Genomic DNA, 23,101 nt, shown 5'->3' with positions numbered 1-23,101 from the left:
GGGAGAGCCAGGAATCGGGAGCTTTCAGCAGTTCCCGGGGGATTCTAGCACCACCAGCCCAGCATCAGGCCGTGGACCTTGTTTGTGAACTGCTGCTCTTTTGTATTTGCCAAGGCCCGTCTCAAGGCTGTTTGAGCAGTGTTCCTGCCCAGATGCAAACCCCGCGTCATGCCGCACCGTCTCTCCTATTTCTTGTTGCCCGGTAAACTACTAGCAATTTTCCCAGAGAGGTCTTTCTAAAATTAAAGGTTAGCTGACTGGCCTAACTGGGGCTATGCTTCTTTGATGTTTTTTCCTAGATGTCAGGCATATTCTAGTAAGTGGGGAAACTTGAAAGAATTGCCTTTTCCTAAGTGACAGGAATGTTCCCACATGCTGATGTTTTTCATAAGGACCTAAGGCTCGGATGTCTGTCTGAATGATCTGATCCTCATAAATCGGCGGATTGGTTCTGGAAATCCCATGAGCCTCAGCTTTCTTGAGAGATTTATGGCACTTCCCGCTCTTGTTGGGGCCAGGAATAACATCATAGCTCCCTCCGCACTTCTGGTTTTCGTTCCTGAGGGGGGTGGCGAGGGAAGGGAGAAGTGTGCTGAACCAATACCACTTCGAAAGAAAACCATCCAGACTTACTTCCCAAAACCTCAGAAAAAGCCTCCTGTTCTGCTAAGAGTATAACAGTTTTCCACCCTCTGGTCATCTCTCCCTGGAGATTTTCCCATCGCCTTTACCCGAGGGGGTTCCGTGGTGTGGGAATGGGGCCACGGCTGGCCAGAGCTCGTGGACACATTCCAAGGTGGGGCCAGCCTCCTCCAGCAACGGCCTTAGACCTTTAGCAGGCAAGGTGTGCTGAACTTGAGAAAAGCTCATTCACGCTGTGTTTTAAGATTCTTCCCAAGCAATGTTAATCGATGGGTAACGATTCAGTCCCTCTTGGCCTGACCAAGGAAAGGGACTAATGCAGACTACCATTCCAGTTGGAATCCACGCCTGGCAAATCCGTTTAACCAAATGACGCCTTATACTGGTGAAAGCAAGTATGATTGTTTCTAGTCCACCCAACAGTTGCATCAAAGAATCTGCATCTACCTTGGCAGCATATCAGACAAGAACCAAAAAATGTTCCACCCGCTCTCTAGAAGATCGACGCCCAAGGAGCTGGGTCTATGGCTCTTACTGGAAGACCCAGTGCTGCGTGCTCTAGGGAGGGGATGAAAGATGAATAAAAGAGTCACTGGCCGCTGGGAAAGGAGGCTCTAGGTGCAGATGAAGACAAGTATACAAATAAAGCTCCTCTAAGACCCTGAAGCTAAGAGCCTAAAATTAAGTGTTGTAGCTGTCAAAGAAAGGGGCAGTCACTTCTACCTGGGAACAATTCAATTACCATTTACTTACCTGGGGAACAGTAGTAGCATTTGGGAGAAGCCTTCAAGAATAAGGGCAGGTAAGGGTTATATATATGATGGAGTGGGTGTCGTGTTATGGACTCCAAGCCCCAAAACCTTGTCTGGGTAGCGTAGAGGTGCTCTGGGGACCCGTCGCAGCCGGCACGCCAGTTTGGTGGTCATATGGGATTCACAGAGTGTACGCACAGATACAGCAGCCTTAAATGCTAGGCTAGGGAATTTGTGTTTAATAGAGTTGGCAGCGGGGAGACATTTTTAATACAAGAGGTAAGGAATGCGATCAGAGAAGAACGATCTTACGGGTCACAGTGATTTCGGAAAATGTTCATCTGGCAGAGAAAGGAGGATGGGTCGGGGGGTGTGAGACCAGAGGCTGCTGGCATATCAGTTAGGAGGTTATTTCAGTAGCCACGGTGCACGTAGGGAAATACATTTGATTTTCTTGATGAAACTTCTGCATGTCAAAGGGGAAATCACTTGGTGCAGAAGGCTTTTCAACGCCGTTGTGTGCAACACACAAATCCCTCCAAGTTGATAGAAGCCTGCCCGGCTCGCTCAACAGAAGTAAACCTCGTAGACATTGGAATGTTTATGTTCAGCCCAAAATGGCTCTGGTTTTTTACACAGCTGTAAAGTGTATTTAACTCCCAAATATAAAACACTTCTTGACTACTGTTTCATAGCTTCATAAAACGAGCCTCGATTGCGTATGTGCTGGCTGTTGTCATCCCCTATCTTTCCACGCAAATCTGTTTCCTGATATTGTTCCCCTAACGGGAAAAAATGCAGCTCAGCATAAACTACCTTTTTTACAAGCAGCCACGAGAAGAAAGCCCCGAAGACAATAAGGAGCCTCCTCATTTATATTTTTAACCCGAGATTACAGATCTAACTAGCAGGGACCCAAAATCGCTTTAATTATGAATGTTTCTCATTGTGGTTGTGAGTGTAAGTCAGTAACAGATGTTCGTGTTCCCTAGCTCAACTGTTTTTAATTCTTCCTCGTACGTGGAGAGAGAAATCTTTAAACATTTGCCAAAGTTCAATTAACATCACTGGCTAAAGGTGGAAAATGCCCTGCTTTGTTTTTTCTCAGCCATTTACCTGCCTTGGCTGCCTGTGCCACAGAGCACCGGGGAAGGATTCCAGCTGGCATAGGTTTTATTACCGCAAAGTTAATTTGCAGCATGAGCCTTCGGGGGGTGGGGGGGGATCTGCTGGACTTTTTATATATTTATTTATTTACGCTTTTTCGGTGATAAATAAAATTACACTGTAAAACATTGCACCTTAATTGCAGGAAACCCGGTGCATTTTTTGGTCATTCTGCAAGTGGTTAAGAGCTCATGTTTTGTTTATATGAAGCTGTGGAAATCTTGGGTAAGGCTATGTTTACAGCCAAGGCCGTGTGACTTGGTTTATCATGTTTTTCCTGTGCTCTGTGGAACAGGCCTGGCCATTCGGTATTGAAAAGCCTGTTTCTGTGGAGAATGGAGTTTGGGGTCGTGGGGGACGCGTTTATGTAAGGACGCAGAATGACAGCCAGAGACTATGGGCACTTGGAGCCGTAAAACCTCAACAGCCCCCCGTGTGATGGCATTACAACAATTTGCTTTAGCACCTTAGAACAAGTTCACCTGGATTTCCTGCGGAACAAGGCACATGTGATGGCACCGGTCGACTTTTCTCCCCATCTTTGATCCTGTGACCCGCATGTCTGAGTGTCTGGTTCCTATTTGATAGACATCTTAGGTAGAACCCACTTCTAGAAGATTTACAATTGGGGTTTGACTTGCTGAACTCTGACTTCTCAGAAAACCACTGTCCTATAAAGCATTTCTCATGGACGGCCAAAACCTGAAAATTCCACCTCTGAAATAGTCCGAAATTTACAAAATGCCAACTGCACAGGTTACTTGGGCTCTGATGATATTGCCCATTCCAGAGGTTTCCTTGTGTCTCCCCAAAGCTCTGCTGAGTATCTGCTCATTCCTCCTCATTTAGGCAATTGGAAAACAAATCCTTTTTTGGTCTATGACACACAGATTATCCCCTGAGGAAATCTGCGGATGACATATAACTTACAGGACTTGCAAAGGGTCATTGGGTTTGTCTTTGGATAAAGTGTTTTCTCCTTACGGAGCAAAACAGTGCAAGGGAGGAAATGGTAGCCCCGCGCTGGAAAATGGGAGGTAGGCTAAGGGTTGTAATAATCGAATTACAAATATCACAACCCCTCTGGCACGCAGGACTGAGTTTGCTTCCTCAAGGTCGACCTTTATGTCTCTGGACCAGGGTTGATTTGAAAAATGGACCATTTGGATTTAGTGCTGGCCACAAATCAAGCACAGTGGAGGAGGAAGACGGGGCAGTAAAGTTACTCAGTGATGTGAGAACTCGGAATTAAGAATCCCCACCTTCATTTTCCCCTTAAGACCCAACTTCTACCTTGATAGCTTAAGAGAAGGGTTTAAACCTTTTATCCCTTGTATATTCGTGAAGCTGCCTCTGTGTGTGCAGATCATGGCCAGGGGATGTTCAGACTCTGTCAGAACGACCTAAGAAACACCATTAACTACCTGTAGTTTTGAAAAGAACATTCTTTCAACATCACCTTCTGGAAAGTAAATAGGCAACTTGTTTGGGTAGACATGATATCGGAAGACCGAGTGTGTTTCCTGAGTAAATTTCTAAGAATTAATTTTAAACGGCTTTTATTGCTCAGGATCTGTGAAGTGAGGGAGGTCTCGATCACCTGGCTTGCAGAGGCTGGATTCCCCACTTCCTTGACCCATGGAGCCACTGACAAGGCATTAGAGGGAGTGGGGGACACCCAGACCTGGGTGCCAGACTTTCACTACTGCCTAGACTTTTGCTGAGTATGTGACCATGGACAGATCACCTCCCCAGGCACCGGTGTAGTCCTCTGTCAGAGAGGAGGTTGGCACAGAATATCTGAGGCCCTTTCCAGACTTGAAATTTTATCATTTTATGACTCAGTGATGACGTTCTCAAGCTTGGGCATTTTAACATCAGTCAGAAAGTATGTACTGATGGTGTGCTCAGAACCTGTAAGTGGGGTCGGGGGGGTCGGGGGAGAAGCATAAAAGCCAAGTCCAGAGTCTTCTGGAACTGAAAACAGCTGAAAGATGTACATGAAAGGGGCAGGTAGAGGCTGGAACAGAGGCAGAAGAGCCAAGAGAGATTTGAGGGTCAGAGTAGTGAAAACACCCCCTGTAAGGTCCCAGAGGAGAGGAGCTAATTGTGGCAAGGGGTGCTTTTTTACCTGAGATGACAGAGGTGCGGCCAGTGAGTGGAAGATCTAGGAAAATGAAACACCGAAATTCACAATTTTTCCTTTATTTTGCACAGAGAGTCAGATCTTGGTAGATGCCATTTCCCAGCTCTAAAAGGGAAGAAAATGGTAATAGGACCTTGACATGGTGGTCTTTTGTCACCGTGTTTCTATATTTGCTTTTTATGGGCAGAGCCTGCTTCCTACCCCATGTTAAAGATGGCAGGTGGGGCATCTTCCTGGCCTGCCCTCTCCTGGATAGATTCTGGAAAACAGGCCAGAAAGCAGCCCATCGGGTGTCCCATGGGATTAGCACACAAGGAAGTGACCCAAATAGAAGCCCCTGCTTAGGTTTGATAATGTGTCTTGGAAGCAGGGGGGTGAGGGGTGGGGGCTTGGCAGGAAGGAAGGGAGAAGCCATGCCGATGCCACAGTGTTTGCTCCTCTGCGTTGGTGTCATCGGGATGCCTCTGTCTAACATCTCTGAAACAGCTCCGTCCTCATCCGTTGTAAGACAAATTCCTATCCTGACTGGCCGTGGGCAGTTCAGGCAGAACAGAATTGAAGCACCTGGGGATTTTAGAGTCCGACTTGTAAATCATCCATCACATTTCCACGCGAGGGTTTGGGCAGAATGACCGGTCTTTCCTTATTTCTGTTGCCGCTTGCCTGGGGACCGGTAGATGTGGTTTCTCAGGGCCAGGACTATTCCTGCGGTCAGCCTTCAATTAGATATCTAATCACAAACCTTTAGCCTTGTTAGAAAACCATGGGAAAGCCTCCGCTTTGTCGCCGTGTGGCATGTATATGGCATCGTTCTGCTAGACGTGACTTGTTGAAAAGACGCTGAGAAGAGGCAGCCTACGAATCAGGATTTCCAGTCTAAGGCTGCCTGTGTCCAGAGAGCCCCTGTAGCTGAAGAGGGGACAAAGCTGGAGGAAAGGAAAAGAGTCCACCCCCCTCTATCCTGGGTGAGGAAGAAAGACCTCGTGCTACCGGTGCGTGTGACCATCCGCCTGCTCTCTGCCAGCCTCTGTGGAAAGCCTGTCCTGGCCCGGTTCTTACCAGCGGGCACATGGACACTGCCGCAGTTGTCATTTTTCACTGAGGTAACTGGCGCTTGAAACGAGGTGAGGAAGTCACCGAGGATCCTACAAACAAGATGTGAATTTCGGCAGTCTGCCGCCAGGGGCCTTGCTCTTATCGCTGGGCAACCTCCTGTCGTCAGAGTTGATGCTTGCATATCTCGGCAACAGGGAGAGCTCAAAGCCACTTGTGAAATCAGCTGTGCCCACCTTAGAGAAGAAGGTCATCCTCTGAGGAAGTAGCATCGTGTCTTTGTCGCACAACACGTGTCTTATGTCAGGGAAGTTGAGGGGGTCGGGCCGGAGCAACCCATTCCACATCCTTGGCCAGGGTGGAAGGCGAGAGAAACCCCAGCGGGGTTGACCGTGAACGGCACATGGGGTGGATGAATCTGGAGGTGTGGTGCCCGGTGCAGAGCTGTTGAAGCACGTTCCAGCCGGCCAGAGCACGCCGAGGGCGAGAGGCGAGAGCATGGGAGCTGAGCAAGGGGGCCAGGAGCCAGCCACGGCCATGCGCGTGCCAGGGGGCAGCCTTGTTGATTTCTGCTGCTCCTGGGGTCTGTCGGTGACCCATGATCTTCAAAAACAACTCAAGCTTGTCGATTATCCTGATGGACTTTTCAGTTTATGAAATGCCATGTCTGCTCAGCCAGTGAAAATGCCAACAATAGATAGTTGATACTAAGTGGCAGGTACTGGTTTTAAGCGCCTATGTGTGTATTCACTCATTTAATCCTCCGCCGTGGGTGCTGTGCCCAGGAGAACCTGAGTGATAGGAAAAGCTTGGTAAGTCAGCATGTAGGGAGTGGGTGGCATTAGGAAGTCAAGGCCATGTTGTCTGCTTCACACCCGAGCCTTTATTATCATGCCCCGAGTGTGAGAAGCCTGACTCACTTTTATAACATGTCTAAAACGATCTCTTTGACTGGGAAATTCTTGCCCCTGCACTTTCTCCCGATCACTTTTGTCAAGGCTTGTCACACGCGTAACGTTTCACCAGATGTTAACGCAGCCCTGATGAGTGTGAAGCCAGGCTGATAGGTGCTGTGTGTAAAAAACGACATCACTGGTGCTTTCAGGAAGCTGCCCCATGATGAAGCCAAATAGCTTTCTTAAAAATCAGAAGTACTCTCATAAAACTCGTTTTTCACGCGGCACAGGCTGCAGTTTCCACATGGGACGGAGTGTGAAACTCAGCTTTTATGGGAGCTCGCTGAGATTTGTGTGAACTCTCAGTGACTCTCATGACATTATTCCCCAGAGGAATAACTTATTTTTCTGTTGTGGTGCATTTTCATGTCATCGGCTGTGTCTGGAAAGAGACCATTACTCCGGTGCAGTGAAAACTGGTTCCTGCCGGCGGGCCCTGATTATTTCTCAGCCGCGATGATTTTGCAGGCTTTTTCTGAGTACCCATCACCCTCTCCTTCCCACCCCTCTTCCTCGAGCTCTCTCTCTCGGCACAAAAACATTCACCCTGTCTGTAGGCCTGCGCTCTATAAATATAGCACATTGTATTTCAGAGTTAGAAGGGAAGATGCCACCCTGATAGCCAGCTCTCGCAGGTGCCTTGGTACTGCAGAGAAAGGCTGGGCTGGTTTTCAAAAGATCCTCCACTCCTGCTGTTTTCAGAGTTCATGTTTTTATTTTTTAAATAATTTTTTAATGTTTATTTCTGAGGGAGAAAAAGCAATATGGGGGGGGGAGGGAAAGAGGGAGACAGAGCATCCAAAGCAGGCTCATTGTGTCTGATAGCACAGAGCCTGATGCAGGGCTCGAACTCACAAACCATGAGACTATGACCTAGGTCATAGCCAGACACTTAACCAGCTCAACCACCGAGACACCCTCAGAGTTTATGTTTTTTTTTTTTAAATGTTCTATTTATTTCTAGGAGAGAGAGAGAGAGAGACCGCGTGAGCAGGGGAGGGTCAGAGAGAGAGGGAGCCACAGACTGAAACAGGCTCCAGGCTCTGAGCTGGCAGTCAGCACAGAGCCCGACGTGGGGCCCGAACCCACGAACCGCGAGATCATGACCTAAGCGAAAGTCGGACGCCCAACCGACTAAGCCACCCAGGCGCCCCTCAGAGTTTATGTTTTTAAAAGCAGGTCATTCCCCTAGTGCAAGAGTCTGAGGTGTGATGACAGACCATCGGGTGCCCACATCCTCACTCCACACCTCCAGGGCAGAGAGACTCTGTCTTTTTTATCCCCGGGTCTCCAGTATGGTGAACAAATTAACAAAAATCAGTTCAGCAATATAATCCAAAATCAACATTTTATTTTTTCCCCGACAGCGTTAGAAATCAGTACCTTGACCCATCGTATTGGAAATATAAAGTACATCAGACATTTTTGTCTGCGCATTTTAGGCAGATGACTGCAACCAGTTGATTTCTTATTAGGCTTTGTCTGGCACATGTCATTTCTTTTAAGTCGAGACAATTTTCTTTAAGTTTATTTATTTTTAGAGAGAGACAGAGCACGAGCATGAGTGGGGGAGGGGCAGGGAGAGGAGGAGACACAGAATCTGAAGCAGGTCCAGGCTCTGAGCTGGACAGGTCAGCACAGACCTCGATGGGGGGTTCGAACCCATGGGCCACAAGATCATGACCTGAGCCGAAGTTGGATCCTTAACCAACTGCGCCACCCAGGCGCCCCTAAAGTATAGACAATTTTTCATTACTGATTAAAATAATAATTCTGGCTAGTGCTAATACATACACAACCATGTGTCAGAAATTAATCTGATCACCTTATCCACACTGAATCGTACAGTCTTCCCAGTAGCTGTGTGAGGTTATTAGCTCTAGTGTTATTTTAGTTTTACTGATAGCAAAATGGAGGTAGAAAGAGGCAAAACAATTGGTCTGAGGCCAGCAATGGCAGAGCCAGAATCCTAATGCAGGCAGCTCGCTCCCAAGCTCCTGAATTACCTGCCCTCCCACGCAGCCTCTGGATAGAGTTTGGTTTGGTTTGGTAGCTGTGCTCATCAGGCTTAACCAAAGGATGTGTGTCTCCCAGATCCCTACATCCAAGATCATCCCTAATGTCGTCATCATGTTTCTTTGCATCGTGCACAAATTGTGTTGTGTTTTCAATGAGCATAATCACAAAGTACAAGATGTGTATGTTACATACACAGCAAATGTTCTTCCATTGCAGGGGTCTCTCCTATGGATTTCCCTCATTCTGCAAAGAGTAGCTAAGGCTGGGGATGCTGCAGGGAATAAGGAGAACTTCCCCTGTGATGGTGATTTCTCAGTGAGCCCATCAGGGTGGTGGGGAAGACGGATCTCCCCGCTGCCCTTGGACACACTGAGATCTCACCTTCCTGAGTTTGCCTCTAGCTCCTTCCTGATGCCGGGCAGTTGTGATTCTCTGGGTCTGGCCCAAAGCATTGACTCCAGAAGGCCCACTCACCGCTCACAGGCCTGTGCCTGCCAGCTGCCCTCCTTAGCTTGGCTGATTTGAAACTCTGAGAACGCATTCCACTCGGCAACTTGATGACAGCCCCAGGCGGAGTGCGGGGTACCGTGCATGACCCTTCTTTATTCAGCACAAGGTCTGTGAATGACTTGGGCCATTTTTTAGAACCAGGTTCACCTACTCTGAAAACAAAGATTGTCCTTGAGAGTCTTCAAAAAGATCATGGTGGGACAGAGTCATAAAGGACACCACGATCTTGGTGGATACTCTCAAGGACAATCTTTGTTTTGTGATGAGCTGTCTTCATACTTTTTATCCATTGCATACACCTGTCACTTTCCTGTTTCCCCTGTCGGCCCCCATCAATGTGTGCCCTCCTGACGGTCCTGAGGTTGGCTTGCCAAGAGCCTACCTTCTCAAGTAGATTGTAGGTTCCTCCTAGCTGACACAATACCTTGGCAATGGTCGCCAAAAATGACCTTTCTCTTCTCTTTTAGCCTATTTTACATCCTACTTAAATGTTGGCTACAGTTGTATGGTGATTTTCTAATCTGGATGAAATGGTTCTTTTAGTTAGAAGTTCTATAAACTGAGATGCTAATGGTCAAAAATGGTCTTAAGATTTTTTTTATCATGACCCAGTAAGAACTATATTTTAAACTGAGACACACATCTGAAACGAGTTTTACGAAGACTTCTTAGACTCTGACTCCTTCTATTCTTCTATCCTTATTTTTTTTTTAATGCCCCACCAAATTGATTTTATGACCCACTTCTGGGTCACAGTCTACAGTTTGAAAACACTATGACTCTGCATTGGAAGTAGGTCTCCAGAGTGGCCAAGTGCCCAGGAAACTTTTATGTTAAATCTCTCTGAATCTTGAGCAACCACTAAAAGCCTAAGGGGAAATAAGTCATTTTACTCTCCCCCAAAGGTAAAAGAGTAGAATTCCTAATGGGATGAGAAACGGGAAGGGGTTTGGATGTTGAAATCTGGACTGTACCGAAGAGATATTGGCATTTCTTTTTTTTTTTTTAATGGTTGACATACAGTGTTACCTTAGTTTCACGTGTATGAGATGTCATTTCTTAGTGCTCATTTTTCCTGAAAACTAGCCAAGAGCTGGGTATAATAAAGGAGGAGATGGCATTTTGTTTGGGGGGCAGTCTCTTTCTCCTCCAACCAGGATGAAGAGCTGGGAAATGGGTACCCAGAGAAGTATGCCCAGCGGGAGCCCTCAGTTGGCAAGGGGCCTCCTGAGGGGGGGATGGGGGAGTCTGGGAATGATGCTATCAGAGCCAGGAACAAGCCACCAGGTGTGTCTCCAAACTCAGCAGGTAGAAGTACAGAGCACTTCTCTGAAGTCTCCAAAAGACAAAAACGATCAAGAGACATGGCAATGAAGGGTTAATAAGAAAGCGGCCAGTTTTCCTGTGTTCCTTTCTTTTCATCGTTTCCTGAGAATCACGCGCCTTTTCAAATACAGACTCTCTTACTCTTGCTTCATGGAATTGTTCCAAAGTCTGAATTTCCAATTCTTGTAAGATACTTGTTTCAACAGCCTTGACCTTGACCTCAAATTAAGTCACAGGCCTTGGAGTTAGAGCGACAGCCTCCCCACTTCCCTGATGGAGGAGGAAAGAGCCAGGGCGAGTCACCACCTGCCCCGTGTGCACACCTTAGCCCTTGTGATGACGGCAGTCACAGCGCAGTGACCAGGTGGCAGGCAGGGCTGCGCCCTCCTGGCAGAGGCTGCACTCTGTTTTCAGCGTTGGCAGGTTTTAGAGGCGACAGCCCTAGCATTCCTCGAGGGCTCCCCTTTCTGTCAGGGTACCGGTGGGAAGCGTCACCGCCTGTAACCATTCCCACTTGTGATTTTCATTTCTTTGTCCAAAAACACAGAGGGGGGTGCCCGGCTGGCTTGGTCGGTGGAGTGTGCAACTGTTGATCTCAGGTTGTGAGTTTGGGCCCCGCGTTGGGTGCAGAGAGTACTTAAAAATCGTTTCAAAAGTGAACACAGAGGAAGGTGACAGGGAATTGGATTTGCGCATGTCATTTGCTCTTAAGCGGCGGAACCTGCATCCCAGATCCCTAATTACTTTGTATCTTCACTTTGCCCCCCACGCTTGAATTTCTCTTCCCCCCAGGTAATATCATCATGTAGATGGACAGCATGGCTTGGGTGTCGGGAAGGCTGACATCCCCCTTTCCTTTTATCTGTTTGTTCAGCAGACACATCGATTGAGTTCCTCCTGTGTGCCAGCCACTTTTAAGGACTCTAGGAATTCAGTGACATGGAGCTTGCCTACTAGTGAGGAAGAAAGATAACAAAGATAAAAACAAGATCATTTACAAAGTTGGATGTGCTATGAGAAAGGCACTCAGTGGGGAGGACATTGTGCCCGGAGACATAGCCAGGTGATCAGGGCTGGCTTCTTGGAGGTGGTGACATTTGAGCTGAGTTTCAGATGAATCCAAGTGAGCTGTGCAGTAACTGGTTAGGAATACAGGCTCCGGACCTGGGTGGCCAGAGTGGAACCCTTGCTCTGCCATGGAAAAGCTTTGCTACCTGCGACCAGGTCCTCTGCCTGTCTGAGCCTCTGTTTTGTTTAAAATGAAAATAATCATAGTAGCAACCTCTTAGCATCGTTTAAGTGAGATTTAAGTGAGTTAATAGATGCGCAGTGCTTAGAAGCGTGCGCGGCAGGTGGGGAGCCCCAAGCGAGTGTCAGCTGTCCTTATGACGATGAGGATGGTGAGATGAAGATGAGAAAGAGGAGGGCACATAGGCTCCGGAAATGTGCCGATAAACTCCTAGGGCAACAAAAGTGTGGTCATAGTTCATGAGTGGCCTGGTGTCCTAATGATGCAAACGCTGAACACGGATGAAACCGAGCATCCGGATGGAATTCTACCAGGAGAGGGGAGGTGCAGGGACAGGCTTGGAAGGTGCGTACAGGACCAAAATTCTTATCTTGCGTCATCAGCAGGTGTCCAAAACTATTGAATATCAAAAAAGAGCACTTCGAGTCATGTTGTTTGGAAACCAAGAGGTGAATCCCAGGGAAAGAGATGTAAGTGGAGGCTGTGGGGAGCAGGAAGAGGGGGTCAGGGGACTCCTCTTGTTCACTGTCAACCGACTAACTTTTTTACTGTGTTCAGCGATAACTTCGGTGAAAGAGAAGAAAAGGTAAACGAAAAACTAATAACGGAGATATACTGTAAGGTCAGGAGACCACCTAAAAGGGCTTCCGGTGGCCAAGTTATAGTTATTTAAGCATCGAAGAGTATGATGATAACTGGTAATTAGTTGAATGTGTGAAATGAGTCCAAAATGATACTGAACATGGAGAAGTTAATACAAAGTGTGCCCGAACGTAGCTGTCATAGAACAGTGGAAATAACAGGGTACGTTTCTGTACGTTATGCTCTCGGGATGTGTTGGCATCAGTGGCGTCTATGTTCTGTAAAGTACACATCTGTTTACACAATGCAGGTGTTCTTTTTTCCGCCTCCATTAGCAGAGTGGCAGGGAGCTGTGAGTATCTGTAGTTGCAGTAAAAGTAGGAACTGGGGCAGGCGTCGGAGAAACCAGCCAGCAGCCTGTCACAAACGGGGGGGGGGGGGGGGGGGGGGGGGGGGGGGGGGGGGCAAGCAAGGTAGGACTGGTTGTAAGATGGGGGAAGAGCCTGGTGGCCTGGGAGGGAATCCCTTTTTCCCGGAGATGCTGTCTCCGGTGGCCGTAGTCATTCTACTGAAGACATGATGTAGCAAGAAAGGCACAGGCTTTAAAAATACTGTCTGAGAGCGCCTGGGTGGCTCAGTTAGTTGAGCCTCTGACTCTTGATTTCAGGTCGGCCCATGATCCCAGGGGCATGGGATGGAGCCCAGAGGCTGCTCGGGATTCTCTCTCTCCCCTCTGCCCTTTTCCCCTGCTCGCACACACACACTCTCTCTTAAAAACAAAACAAAACAAAATAAGAACTTGTGTATTGAGCAAGAGAAGCTTGAGTAAAGAACCCAGGCACCCAGCCCAGGAAATGCAGACTCGCTCTTGAACCCTCTCGTCTTGCCTGTCATTCGGTCAGTGACTCAGAACCCCTGCCTTCTGCGGCCCAAATCCGTTTTTCTTTCCTTTAGGTCTTGCCAGGTACTGGTAACTCCAAGAAGGTCAAAGCTAAGGATGAAAATCGTGAAAATACAAACCTAAAGGACCAACTTGTGTTATAGGTTAAATGTAGGTTTTGGAGTTATTGGGATCGTTTTGTGTGATTTGTCTGTTTTTGAGATATTCTAAAGCTTAACTGCTTAAATGGTGAAGTTGGCATAATTTTGTTAAAATGTGCAGAATTTGATTAAGGTTGTAATTAACACAAATGTATAAGAGTATTTTATTTTTTATTTTTATTTTTTTTGAATAAACATTTTTTATAGTTTTTATTTATTTTTGAGACAGAGAGAGACAGAGCATGAGCAGGGAAGGGGCAGAGACAGAGAGAGAGGGAGACACAGAATCTGAAACAGGCTCCAGGCTCCGAGCTGCCAGCCCAGAACCTGATGCGGGACTCAAACCCACGAACCACGAGATCATGACCTGAGCCGAAGTCAGACACTTAACCAACTGAGCCACCCAGGCGCCCCAAGAGTATTTTATTTTTTTTAAAGTATATTTTGGGCGTGCCTGGCTGGCTCAGTTGGTAGAGCATGCGACTCTTGACTTTGGGGCTGTGAGTTTAAGCCTCACATTGAGCACAGAGCTTATTTTTAAAAAAATCATAAGATCACCTGGGTGGCTCGGCTGATTGAGCATCCAACTCTTGATTTCAGCCCAAGTCATGATCCCAGGGTTTTGGAATTGAGCCCCGTGTAGGGCTCTAGGCTGAACATGGAGCTTACTTAGGATTTTCTCCCTCCCTCCCTCCCTCCTTCCCTCCCTCCCTCTCTCTCTTTCCCCCATTTGCATGCTCTGTCTCTAAAAAAGATTTGATTTACTTAATTATATTTGGATATTTAGAAATATTTATCAAATAGACTTCTAGATACAAAAATTCACACTAAAGAATATACAAATATTAAGTTTTCTCATTAAAGAAAAAAAAAAAAAGTCCTCCAGATGTTAAAGTTCCAAGCAGCTATGACATGGAATAAAGTCATGCATGATAAGGCATTGGGTTGCTCCTTGATATGGGAAGCCATTAGAGGGTTTTAAAAGGCAAGTAGGATTATATAATTTACTCACTTTTTCTTCTTTTAAGACTATAGGAGGTCAGGAGCTGTGTAATATTGGATCCCTTCCTACTAGAGCCCGAGAAGTCCATTCCCTCATTAATTCATCCAACAAGCGCATGTCTTTGGCTCCTTGAGTGCAAGCACAGCACTGGGCACATCATCAAAGATAATGGCCAAGCACCTCCCAATAAGTTAGAAAGTTGAGTCCTGTGAGGGAAAGGCTGCTTCAGGCTTGGAGAGCCAGGATCATTTCCGTAGTTAAGGAGCAGCTGGGGGACAATGACATAAGGGATAAGCTGAGGCCAGGAGCCAGGAGGTCAAGAATTTTCAAGGCTCGGCCCACAGTCCCCAGCCATTAGCGTGGCTTCCATGGTAATTGTAATGTTGCCAGTTCATTTAGACTGTTGTTGCTGCAACTTCTATAAAGTGGTTCAGTACCAATTAAAGCTAATTTATACTGATAAATCTATAAGGCAGAAAGGCAGCTCTTTGCTAATATATTTGCCAGAATTTGACACCCCAGGAGAGTTTTAATTTGCTGTCACTGCAGTTAGCACATGTGCATGAATATTAATGATCTGCATTCTAGGAAGAAATGGGGTATGCTGGGTTTTCTGGAAAAGGTTGACTTGTTTTCATCCACGTGTATGTCAGTGTTTTAGGTTTATGAAGGCAGGGAATGAGAACACCATAGGTGCTGAAATGGAGAGCAGGCCATGTGCACGGGGTAAAGGGGGGCGCGCAAAGGGCAGATGGGCAGAGGTTGGAGGGTAGTAGGCAGGGTTTGAAGTGGCTCCTGAGGTGGATGACCGTGACCTTGCCGGAGACACTCTGCAGGGCTCCTGGGCGGTGACGTGGGTCCAGGTGGGTGAATCTGCACATGTTTGTGTACAGAGGCTCTGGGCCACCTTGCTTTTTCATGTGATTCATGAGAATTCTGGTTTTTACTTCCTTTGCTAACAACCAGTGGAATTTTTCTGGAAAAACCCGCAGAACGATCATTGCCTTATCACGAACTCCTCTCTGCTAGGTTGTGCCCGTCCCCACGATGAGATGCCAAAACGGGCTCTCAGTCTGCCTCTCTGAGCCACTGTCCCGCCCACCTCGGGCCCCACTTGGGGGTTGTACAGTGTGGGTGGTGGATGGCAGACCATGGACAGCCAGTGTTATTGTGGGCAGTGCGTGGTGAAATGACATTTTCATATAGAAACTCTCACATTGACAAATGTCATTTTAAAATTCATAATGTCTTGAGGCGCCTGGGTGGCTCTGTCAGTTAAGCGTCCAACTAAAGCCCAGGTCATGATCTCATGGTTCGTGAGTTTGAGCCCCACGCCGGGCTCTGGGCTGACAGAACCTACTTTGGATTCTGTCTCTCTCTCTCTCTCTCTGCCCTCCCCTGATCGCACTTTGTCTGTGTCTCTCTGTCTCTCTCTCAAAAGTCAATAAGCTTTAAGAAGCATTTTTTTAAAAAATCATAATGTCTGAGACAAAGAAGAGTCTGAAAAAATTCCTCATGTAGCTCTTCTTTGGAAGACCAGACTGTGACCTCCCCGGGAGGCCAGGGTCCCGCCACTTGGTATATGAGGCAGAGCCCAGTGCTTCCCACACACTCCTGTGTCCACCCCACATGTGGCTGTGAGTGACTGCACATGACAATGTGTCCCTAGTCCTTACTCTCCAGTCTCTCCAGTGCCTTGCTTTGTGTGTCATATCTTTATCTCTGTCACACAGGGGAGGATATTCAATTTGAAAATAAGGAGCCAGGGGCGCCTGGGTGGCTCAGTCGGTTGAGCATCTGACCTTGGCCTGGGTCATGATCCTGCAGTTCATGGCTTCAAGCCCCTTGTTGGGCTCTGTGCTGACTTCTCAGAGCCTGAAGCCTGTTTCGAATTCTGTGTCTCCCTCTCCCTTCTCTCTCTCTATTAATAAACAAACATTTTAAAAAATTTAAAAACATAATAAAGGAGCGCAGGGTTTGGGACCGAATTCCCTCGTACCCATCCAGTCTGCCTATTTCTAGCCAGGTGACTTGGGCACATCCGTCACTTCCTGAACCCCCGCTCTCCTCTCTGTTAAATGGGGGCATCGAAGGGCAGTTACAGGACAGGCCCGTCTCCCAGCACCAGGCACACAGGAGGCGCCCAAACCTTAAAAGGCAGGAGCAGCGCCCAACTCCTTCTGTTTCCAGAACAGCGCATGTAAAACAAAACCTGCTCATTCCTAGCTACGGTTCTCATTAAGAAATCCAAGTAAACACAGAGGTTTAAGCAAACGGGAAGGTGCCAGAATTGGGGAAGCAAATGACTGGAAGCAAAAGGAGGCCAACAGATAGCAGGCATTGTTGTGGTGTCACAAATGCCTTCCGAAAACCTTTTCTCCCGGCCCACTGGCGGACTGAAATTAACAGGCCCCGCGGAAGAACTTGTGTTAGGACAGAGCCTCAAAGCCACGCAGGGCTGTAACCAGAGCACCTGCAAAGGCAGTGACCATCTTAACAGAAAGGTGGCTGGGCAGACGTCCACCATGTGCTCAGCAGCTGATCTTTCATGTCCTCCGTTCTTGGGGTCCCTTTTGAGACACAGATCTGTGAGGACACACTCTCTTCTAATAGACAACAGTGAATTCGGCAAGTTTACACACCTGATCAAGCCAACTGATGTTTGGTTTCAAAATGCAGGGGACATGTCTCCAAGAGTGTTTTCCTGCGCTGTCTGCTTCCCAGGTAGCACAACCCGGGGTGGGGGGGGGGGGGGGGCGCATGGCTGGAATCCACCAAACCAGCCACCAGTTTTCACCTGTTTTTCCTAATTAAGGTCTGTAGATTTTCTCTTTGGTTGTCAGAGGGGCTTCCTCTGGGGCCTTCCAAACATGCAGTGTGAGGGGGGCTGTCTGTACATAGCAGGTATTTTTCTGTTTTGTGTCTGAGCACCTCGCCCCTTTCAATCTGGCTCTTGCTAGGATCTGGAGCTGCCTCGTAGAAAGGAAAGAGAGTGGGGAGAAGAAAAGAAGATGAAGATGAAAGGGATAAGCATAGTCTTTCCCTGCTTAGGGTCCTGGGCCAGGTAGCCCTGAGAAGGGAGACCCTCTGCACAGACCGCCATGGGCCAGCTGAGTGGGGTCAGCAGCCTGTAAGTGCCTTCTAGTTGCAGGATTCCGATTCCATGACCCAGTGTCCCCTGGCAGAGTCTTTTTTTTTTTTTTTTTTTAAGTCTATTTATTTTGAGAGAGTGCAAGCAGGGGAGGCCCAGCGAGAAAGGGAGAGAGAGAGAGAGTCCCAAGCAGGCTCTGTGCTCAGTGCAGAGCCTGACACAGGGATCGATCCCATAACCTCGGAATCACAACCCGAGGTGAAATCAAGAGTCAGATGCTCAACTGCCTGAGCCACCCAGGTGTCCCCATCCCCCCAGCAGAACTTCTTTTCTTTTTCCTTTTTTCTTTTCTAATATTTTTAATGTTTTATTTATTATTGAGAGAGAGAATGTGGGCAGCAGAGGGGCCAAGAGAGAGGGAAACACACAATCCGAAGCAGGTTCCAGGCTCATAGCTGTCAGCACAGAGCCAGATGTGGGGCTTAAACCCATGAACCGCGAGATCGTGACCTGAGCCCAAGTCAGACACTTAACCAACTGAGCCACCCAAGTGCCCCTTTATTACAACTATTAATACATTTTACTTGTTATTTTATCCTCAGACTTTGATTTGCATATGTCTTGTACAGTAACATGTTAGTGCACATACGCCTTTTACAAGAAATACATTCCCACACGCTGATACTCACAATGTTTTATTGATCGGGATGTAGGACCGAATTGTTGGGGGGCCAGCGCTGGGAGAAGCAGCCTTGCTGCACCCCGCCGTCCCATAACGGGCGGGGAAACTCCAGCAAAGGACACTCCTAGGAACTCATGAAGTTAGTTTGAAAACAGCAGATGCAGCACACATGACAAATGAACCAGGATGGGGTTTATTTTTTCTCCTTGGAAAGACGTGAGGAAACGAACACAGCAGAGAAGAAAGGATTGGCCCAAATGTTCTCGTAACTATGGAGGTAACTTTAGCTTCGGGTTCGCTCTTCCTAGAGTGCAAAGGTGTTCTAGAGCGGACCAAGGGCGGTGGTCGTTTGCAGGTGTCTTCTGCAGGACACCGCGGACCCTGCAGCCAGTCTTCTAGATGCTAGCCCCAGGTGGGTGCCAGCGCATGTGCGTGCGGCCTAGGAGAAGAGGTCGCCTGTCCCCACCTGCCGTGGGACCCTCTGGCTGCAGAATGAAAGACAGCCAGCAGCTGAGGATGAGGCCTCGTCTCCCAGCCATTCACGGCTCTGTTCGATGATAGGGTGGTGTTTGGGGTACAGTGAAGATAAGCAACAGAGTCCCCCCTCCCCCCCACACACACTCTTCTGTACGCTCAAGAGCAAGGGAACAGCGGGCAAAATGAGAAAACTGCCTCTGTGAGGTTTTACTGGTTTATGTGCCAGATACTCCCTTAATGCTTATGTGCCAGGTGTTGTTCTCAGTATATTGTTTTAATTTTTTAATGTTTTTTTAAGTTTTGCTTATTTTTGAGACAGAGCGCGCATGAATGGGGAAGGGGCAGAGAGAGCAAGGAAAGCACAGAATCCGAAGCAGGCTCCAGGCTCTGAGCTGTCAGCACAAGAGCCGGATGCAAGTCTTGAACCCACAAACTGTGAGATCATGACCTGAGCCGAAGTTGGACCCTTAACCAACTAAGCCACCCAGGCGCCCCTTAAATTTTGTTTTTAATGTTTGTTTATTTCTGAGAGAGAGAGAGAGAATGCGAGTGAGGGAGGGGCAGAAAGAGGGAGGGAGACACAGAATCAGAAATAGGCTCCAGGCTCTGAGCTGTCAGCACAGAGCCTGATGCGGGGCTTGAACTCACAAACTGTAAGATAATGACCTGAGCCCCACAGGCGCCCCATCACTATGATGTTTTGAAAAACGGGAACTCAGCTATTCTTCATATCAGCCTTAACGGCTGGTTAGTAGTATTAGCTCATTTTACAGATGAGGAGTCTAGAAGATCAGAGAGGTGACATCACTTGCCTGGGGCCACACAGCTTGTCAGGGCTCACACAAGCCCCCATCCTGTGGCTTCCCTGTAGGTGGGGAGGTGGGGAGGTGCTCAGTTCTGCCCACGCTGAAAAGTCCAAACACCGCTCCTATCTTGCTATGGAGTCCGGCTTGTATTTTTTCTAGTGGAGATTCCCATATCTTTCAGAATTATCTTAGTTTCTGTTTGCTTTCAAACAGGCCTTTCTAAAAGCATTCTATATAACACGTTCATGTAATGTTATCACAAAAATGAGGTTACGTTGTCTTGCATTTTTTGAGGTCTTAACTAATTCTAATCCTTAAGCTGCAAGGAAGAGATTTGTGTGCATTTCACAGAAGAGAAAGTGGATGCCAGTAGCCTGGCACTCAGCTGACATGCCCCACCAAGACGTGAACCCACTGTGTACTGCTGTCTGTTTCAGGATAGAATTAAGTATAAGCAGATGCTTCTTGACCCCATGCCAAGGGAGATTTCACAAAGCACCCAGAGGTCTGTGTGGTTCCCTGGTGCCTTGAGCAGGGGAGTGGTTAGCCAGGGACAGTGCCCATTCATGCCTGCCAACTGGGGCTGGCGTTCACTGTCCCAGGAGCCCCAGCTAGGGGGATGAGTTGTGTGGTCGCCCTACCTTCCTACCCCGCTGGGGGCTGGATGCAGAATGGTTTCCAGGCAACTGTGTTCCCAGCACCAACCCCTCAGGGGCTGGCTCCCTTTGATCTGGTGGAGTCTTGAAGTTTTCTCCTCTGCTGGGCTTCATTAAGCCTTCCATTGGTCTGAGGTTCCCCACCCCACAGTTGTAAATGTTGCATGGTTCTTGGTATTCACGTTAACAAATTAGCCCAATTAGATGGGTAAATTAGTCATTCTAACTTTCCGAAGACCGGCTAGAGGAGCTTTGTGACATAGCATTTATAGTTTTCTAACAAGCAATTTAAAGGACACCACCATGTGGCATTTGTTTAAGAGTAAAGTGTCCTAAACAATGCCCTACTTAAAAACAGATTTCAGACTTTGCTCAAGACTCAGAACCAAGGCAGAGATTATAGCCCTGTGTTGTCTCGTACAAGCATTTCCAAATGGGTCTCTCATTCCTGGGGGCTACACCCAAGTACAGCGGAGTTCCTGAAACCCACATGGAATCCCAAACCGTTTGCCAGATTGTTTTTTCTGCGCTAGTTGAGTTTCTAAATAGGCTTCAAAACAGACTGCTCTGGACTCCAGCTGAGCGTTAGATGATAAAGACCCAGCCACTGGAAGGAGGTTGAAAGGGAACCCTTAGATTGCGGCTGGCATTGGCGGCCGGGAAGCGCGATGAGGAAAAAGCAGTGTCCCTTAATAGCTCATTGAAAATGTGTAAGCTCGTGAACCTCACTGGATTCAGCCTCCTCATTTTCTCGAAAGCAACAGTCCTCTCCCCCGCACGGGGCCGCCGGAGGATTAAATGAGATAATGCATCGACCGGGCCTGAAGCACAAGAGGCACCCAATCATACTTGAAGTCCCTTCCTTCCTTCTTGGGTCCTTTTAAGTGTTAGTTTCAGAGGCCGGCGTCCCTGTTCTGGGCTCAGTTGGCTCTTCAGACAATCTTATTAATGCCTATTAAAATGAAACCCAATAAAAATGCCAATATTTGGTGTTGAAATAATTGATGTCGCAGAGACGGACCATGGAGCACCCAAGCAGGCCCCTGGTGCAATTTAGCCTCACACCTGGGGGACGAATTTCACAACTGTAATTGCTACCATATAATTCTTATTAATGTTGTGCTATAATTCCTATTTATTCCACGGGGCTTGTAAATGCATTAAGACTTGTCAACATATTATTTTACACTGTTTATGATCTTTAGAATTATGTCCTTCAGCCTTGTATTGTGCAAAAGCTCACAATAAATGGCTTTGGGCCTCATTAAAAAAGAGCAAAAAGCTAGTGCTTGTTGAAGCGGTTCTCCATCCCCACCGTCCTGAACAGAAGTCCGTGAAACACGCTTTTAATTCAGTTCCGAGCAGAACTCTTAACGTCCGGAATACAAGGGACTGTCCTCCTCCAGTCTGAGCCGAGCCTTCTGACCGGGATGGGTGAGCCCGCCCTCCCGGGGAATGCCGGGAAAAGACAGGTGTAGACAGGACCCTGGGGACAGGGCGGAGGTGTTTGGTCTTCCATGAGATGCAGCCCGTATTCTGACATGACTGGCTCAGAGCTTCCGGTGTTTCTGCCCCCCTGCTCCCTAGCTTCCGGTAACCCCTTTTTAGTTCCAAATGTCTTCATAGCCCTCTCAGCTCAGGCTGTAAAGAAAAAGATCTGAAATTAATTCCCACTGAAGTATAGACCTATTCACTGTAAAGTGTAACCCCCTCCCACAGGTTTTTGCATTTATGAGGCTGATACGCATGAAACTATGGGGACGGAAACCTGTCCAGGGGAATGTCAGGCATAGCTGGTGGTGTGTACGTGGTCGGGCAGGGGTGTCTGCCATCGTCGGTGGTTTTCGATGTGGGGCTCAGAGCCTTCCTGGCTTCTTCGGAGTCCCAGACTGGCCTGCCAGAGAATCAGGTTCAAGTTCTTGCTCCGCTGATTGGCAGCCATGAGTCACTGGGAAACTCAGTCTGGTGTGTTAGGTGGAAAGGCAGGTCGCCCTGCCCCCAGGGCTGTCCCTTGGTGCCTGGAATGCTCCCCCAGAGGAGGAGGAGTGGCCCCATCTGGTCACCCGTTCCTGCCTGTCCTGGGGGGGAGGGGCCAGGAGCAAACTGGAGGGAACCGCAGGGCAGCTGCTGACGGCTCTCGCTCTTCTCTGACCCGCAGGCAGCGAGTACGACGAGGAGGAGGTGGATTACGAGGAGTCGGACAGCGATGAGTCCTGGACCACGGAGAGCGCCATAAGCTCCGAAGCCATCCTCAGCTCCATGTGCATGAACGGAGGGGAGGAGAAGCCTTTTGCCTGCCCGGTTCCTGGATGTAAAAAGAGATACAAGGTAAACGCGGTACCTCCACCTCACTGGTGTGACCGCACGGGAAACAGCCCCACGTCAGGTAGCGGCTCCTCCTCTGTGAAGCGAGCCCCCCGCCCGGGCAGAGATGCCCCCCTCTCCTGTGCCGATTGAGTGCCCGGTCCTCCCTGAGACACGTGCCTGGGCGCACGCAGGCCCCTGGTGTCTGGGAGTTCGGTGTGGAGGGAGGGGTTCCTGCTTTGCTCGTCTGTGTGGGAGCTACCGGTCAAAAGAGGGGGTGTTTGGGGTTAGGAGGATCGTGTTTCTGGGTTGTCTTCAAATTCATGTCCTATCAGTCAGAATATCAAGTGTGTCACGTGTTTATTTGCCCAACACCTGCCTCACTGGTGGGCTATGCAGGTGGCTTCCAGAAGGTCACCTTGACGTCTTAAAAGTAGTGGATGCGCTAGGGTATTTAGCTTTTAGTGAGGAAGCTCTTGCTCCCTTCTCCCCCCGCCCCACCACTGGCATGAAAGACCAGAAGAGGGGGCTTTGATATATTTCTCACCAAAGGCCCACTTCACTGCCACCTCCATATGGATGACACGGAGCCCGTGTCTCCCAGAGCCTGACTGGATATCGTGAGCAGCCAGGGACACT

At 48.3% G+C, this 23,101-nt stretch overlaps 1 protein-coding gene across 1 annotated transcript in view; it reads left to right on the top strand.

Annotated features, from left to right (window-relative positions):
• The window catches only part of JAZF1 (JAZF zinc finger 1), a 346,073-nt gene that overhangs the window by 314,976 nt on the left and 7,996 nt on the right, over positions 1 to 23,101 (top strand). Inside the window, exon 4 of the mRNA XM_039229915.1 lies at positions 22,317 to 22,486. Coding sequence (XP_039085846.1) covers positions 22,317 to 22,486 — 170 coding nt within the window. The remainder of the gene's footprint in view (positions 1 to 22,316; positions 22,487 to 23,101) is intronic.

This window comes from Hyaena hyaena, unplaced genomic scaffold (genome assembly GCF_003009895.1).
Source record: "Hyaena hyaena isolate Hyena2069 unplaced genomic scaffold, ASM300989v1 scaffold_40, whole genome shotgun sequence".
Taxonomy (NCBI): Eukaryota; Metazoa; Chordata; class Mammalia; order Carnivora; family Hyaenidae; genus Hyaena; species Hyaena hyaena.
This window is presented reverse-complemented; position numbering and strand designations above follow the sequence as displayed.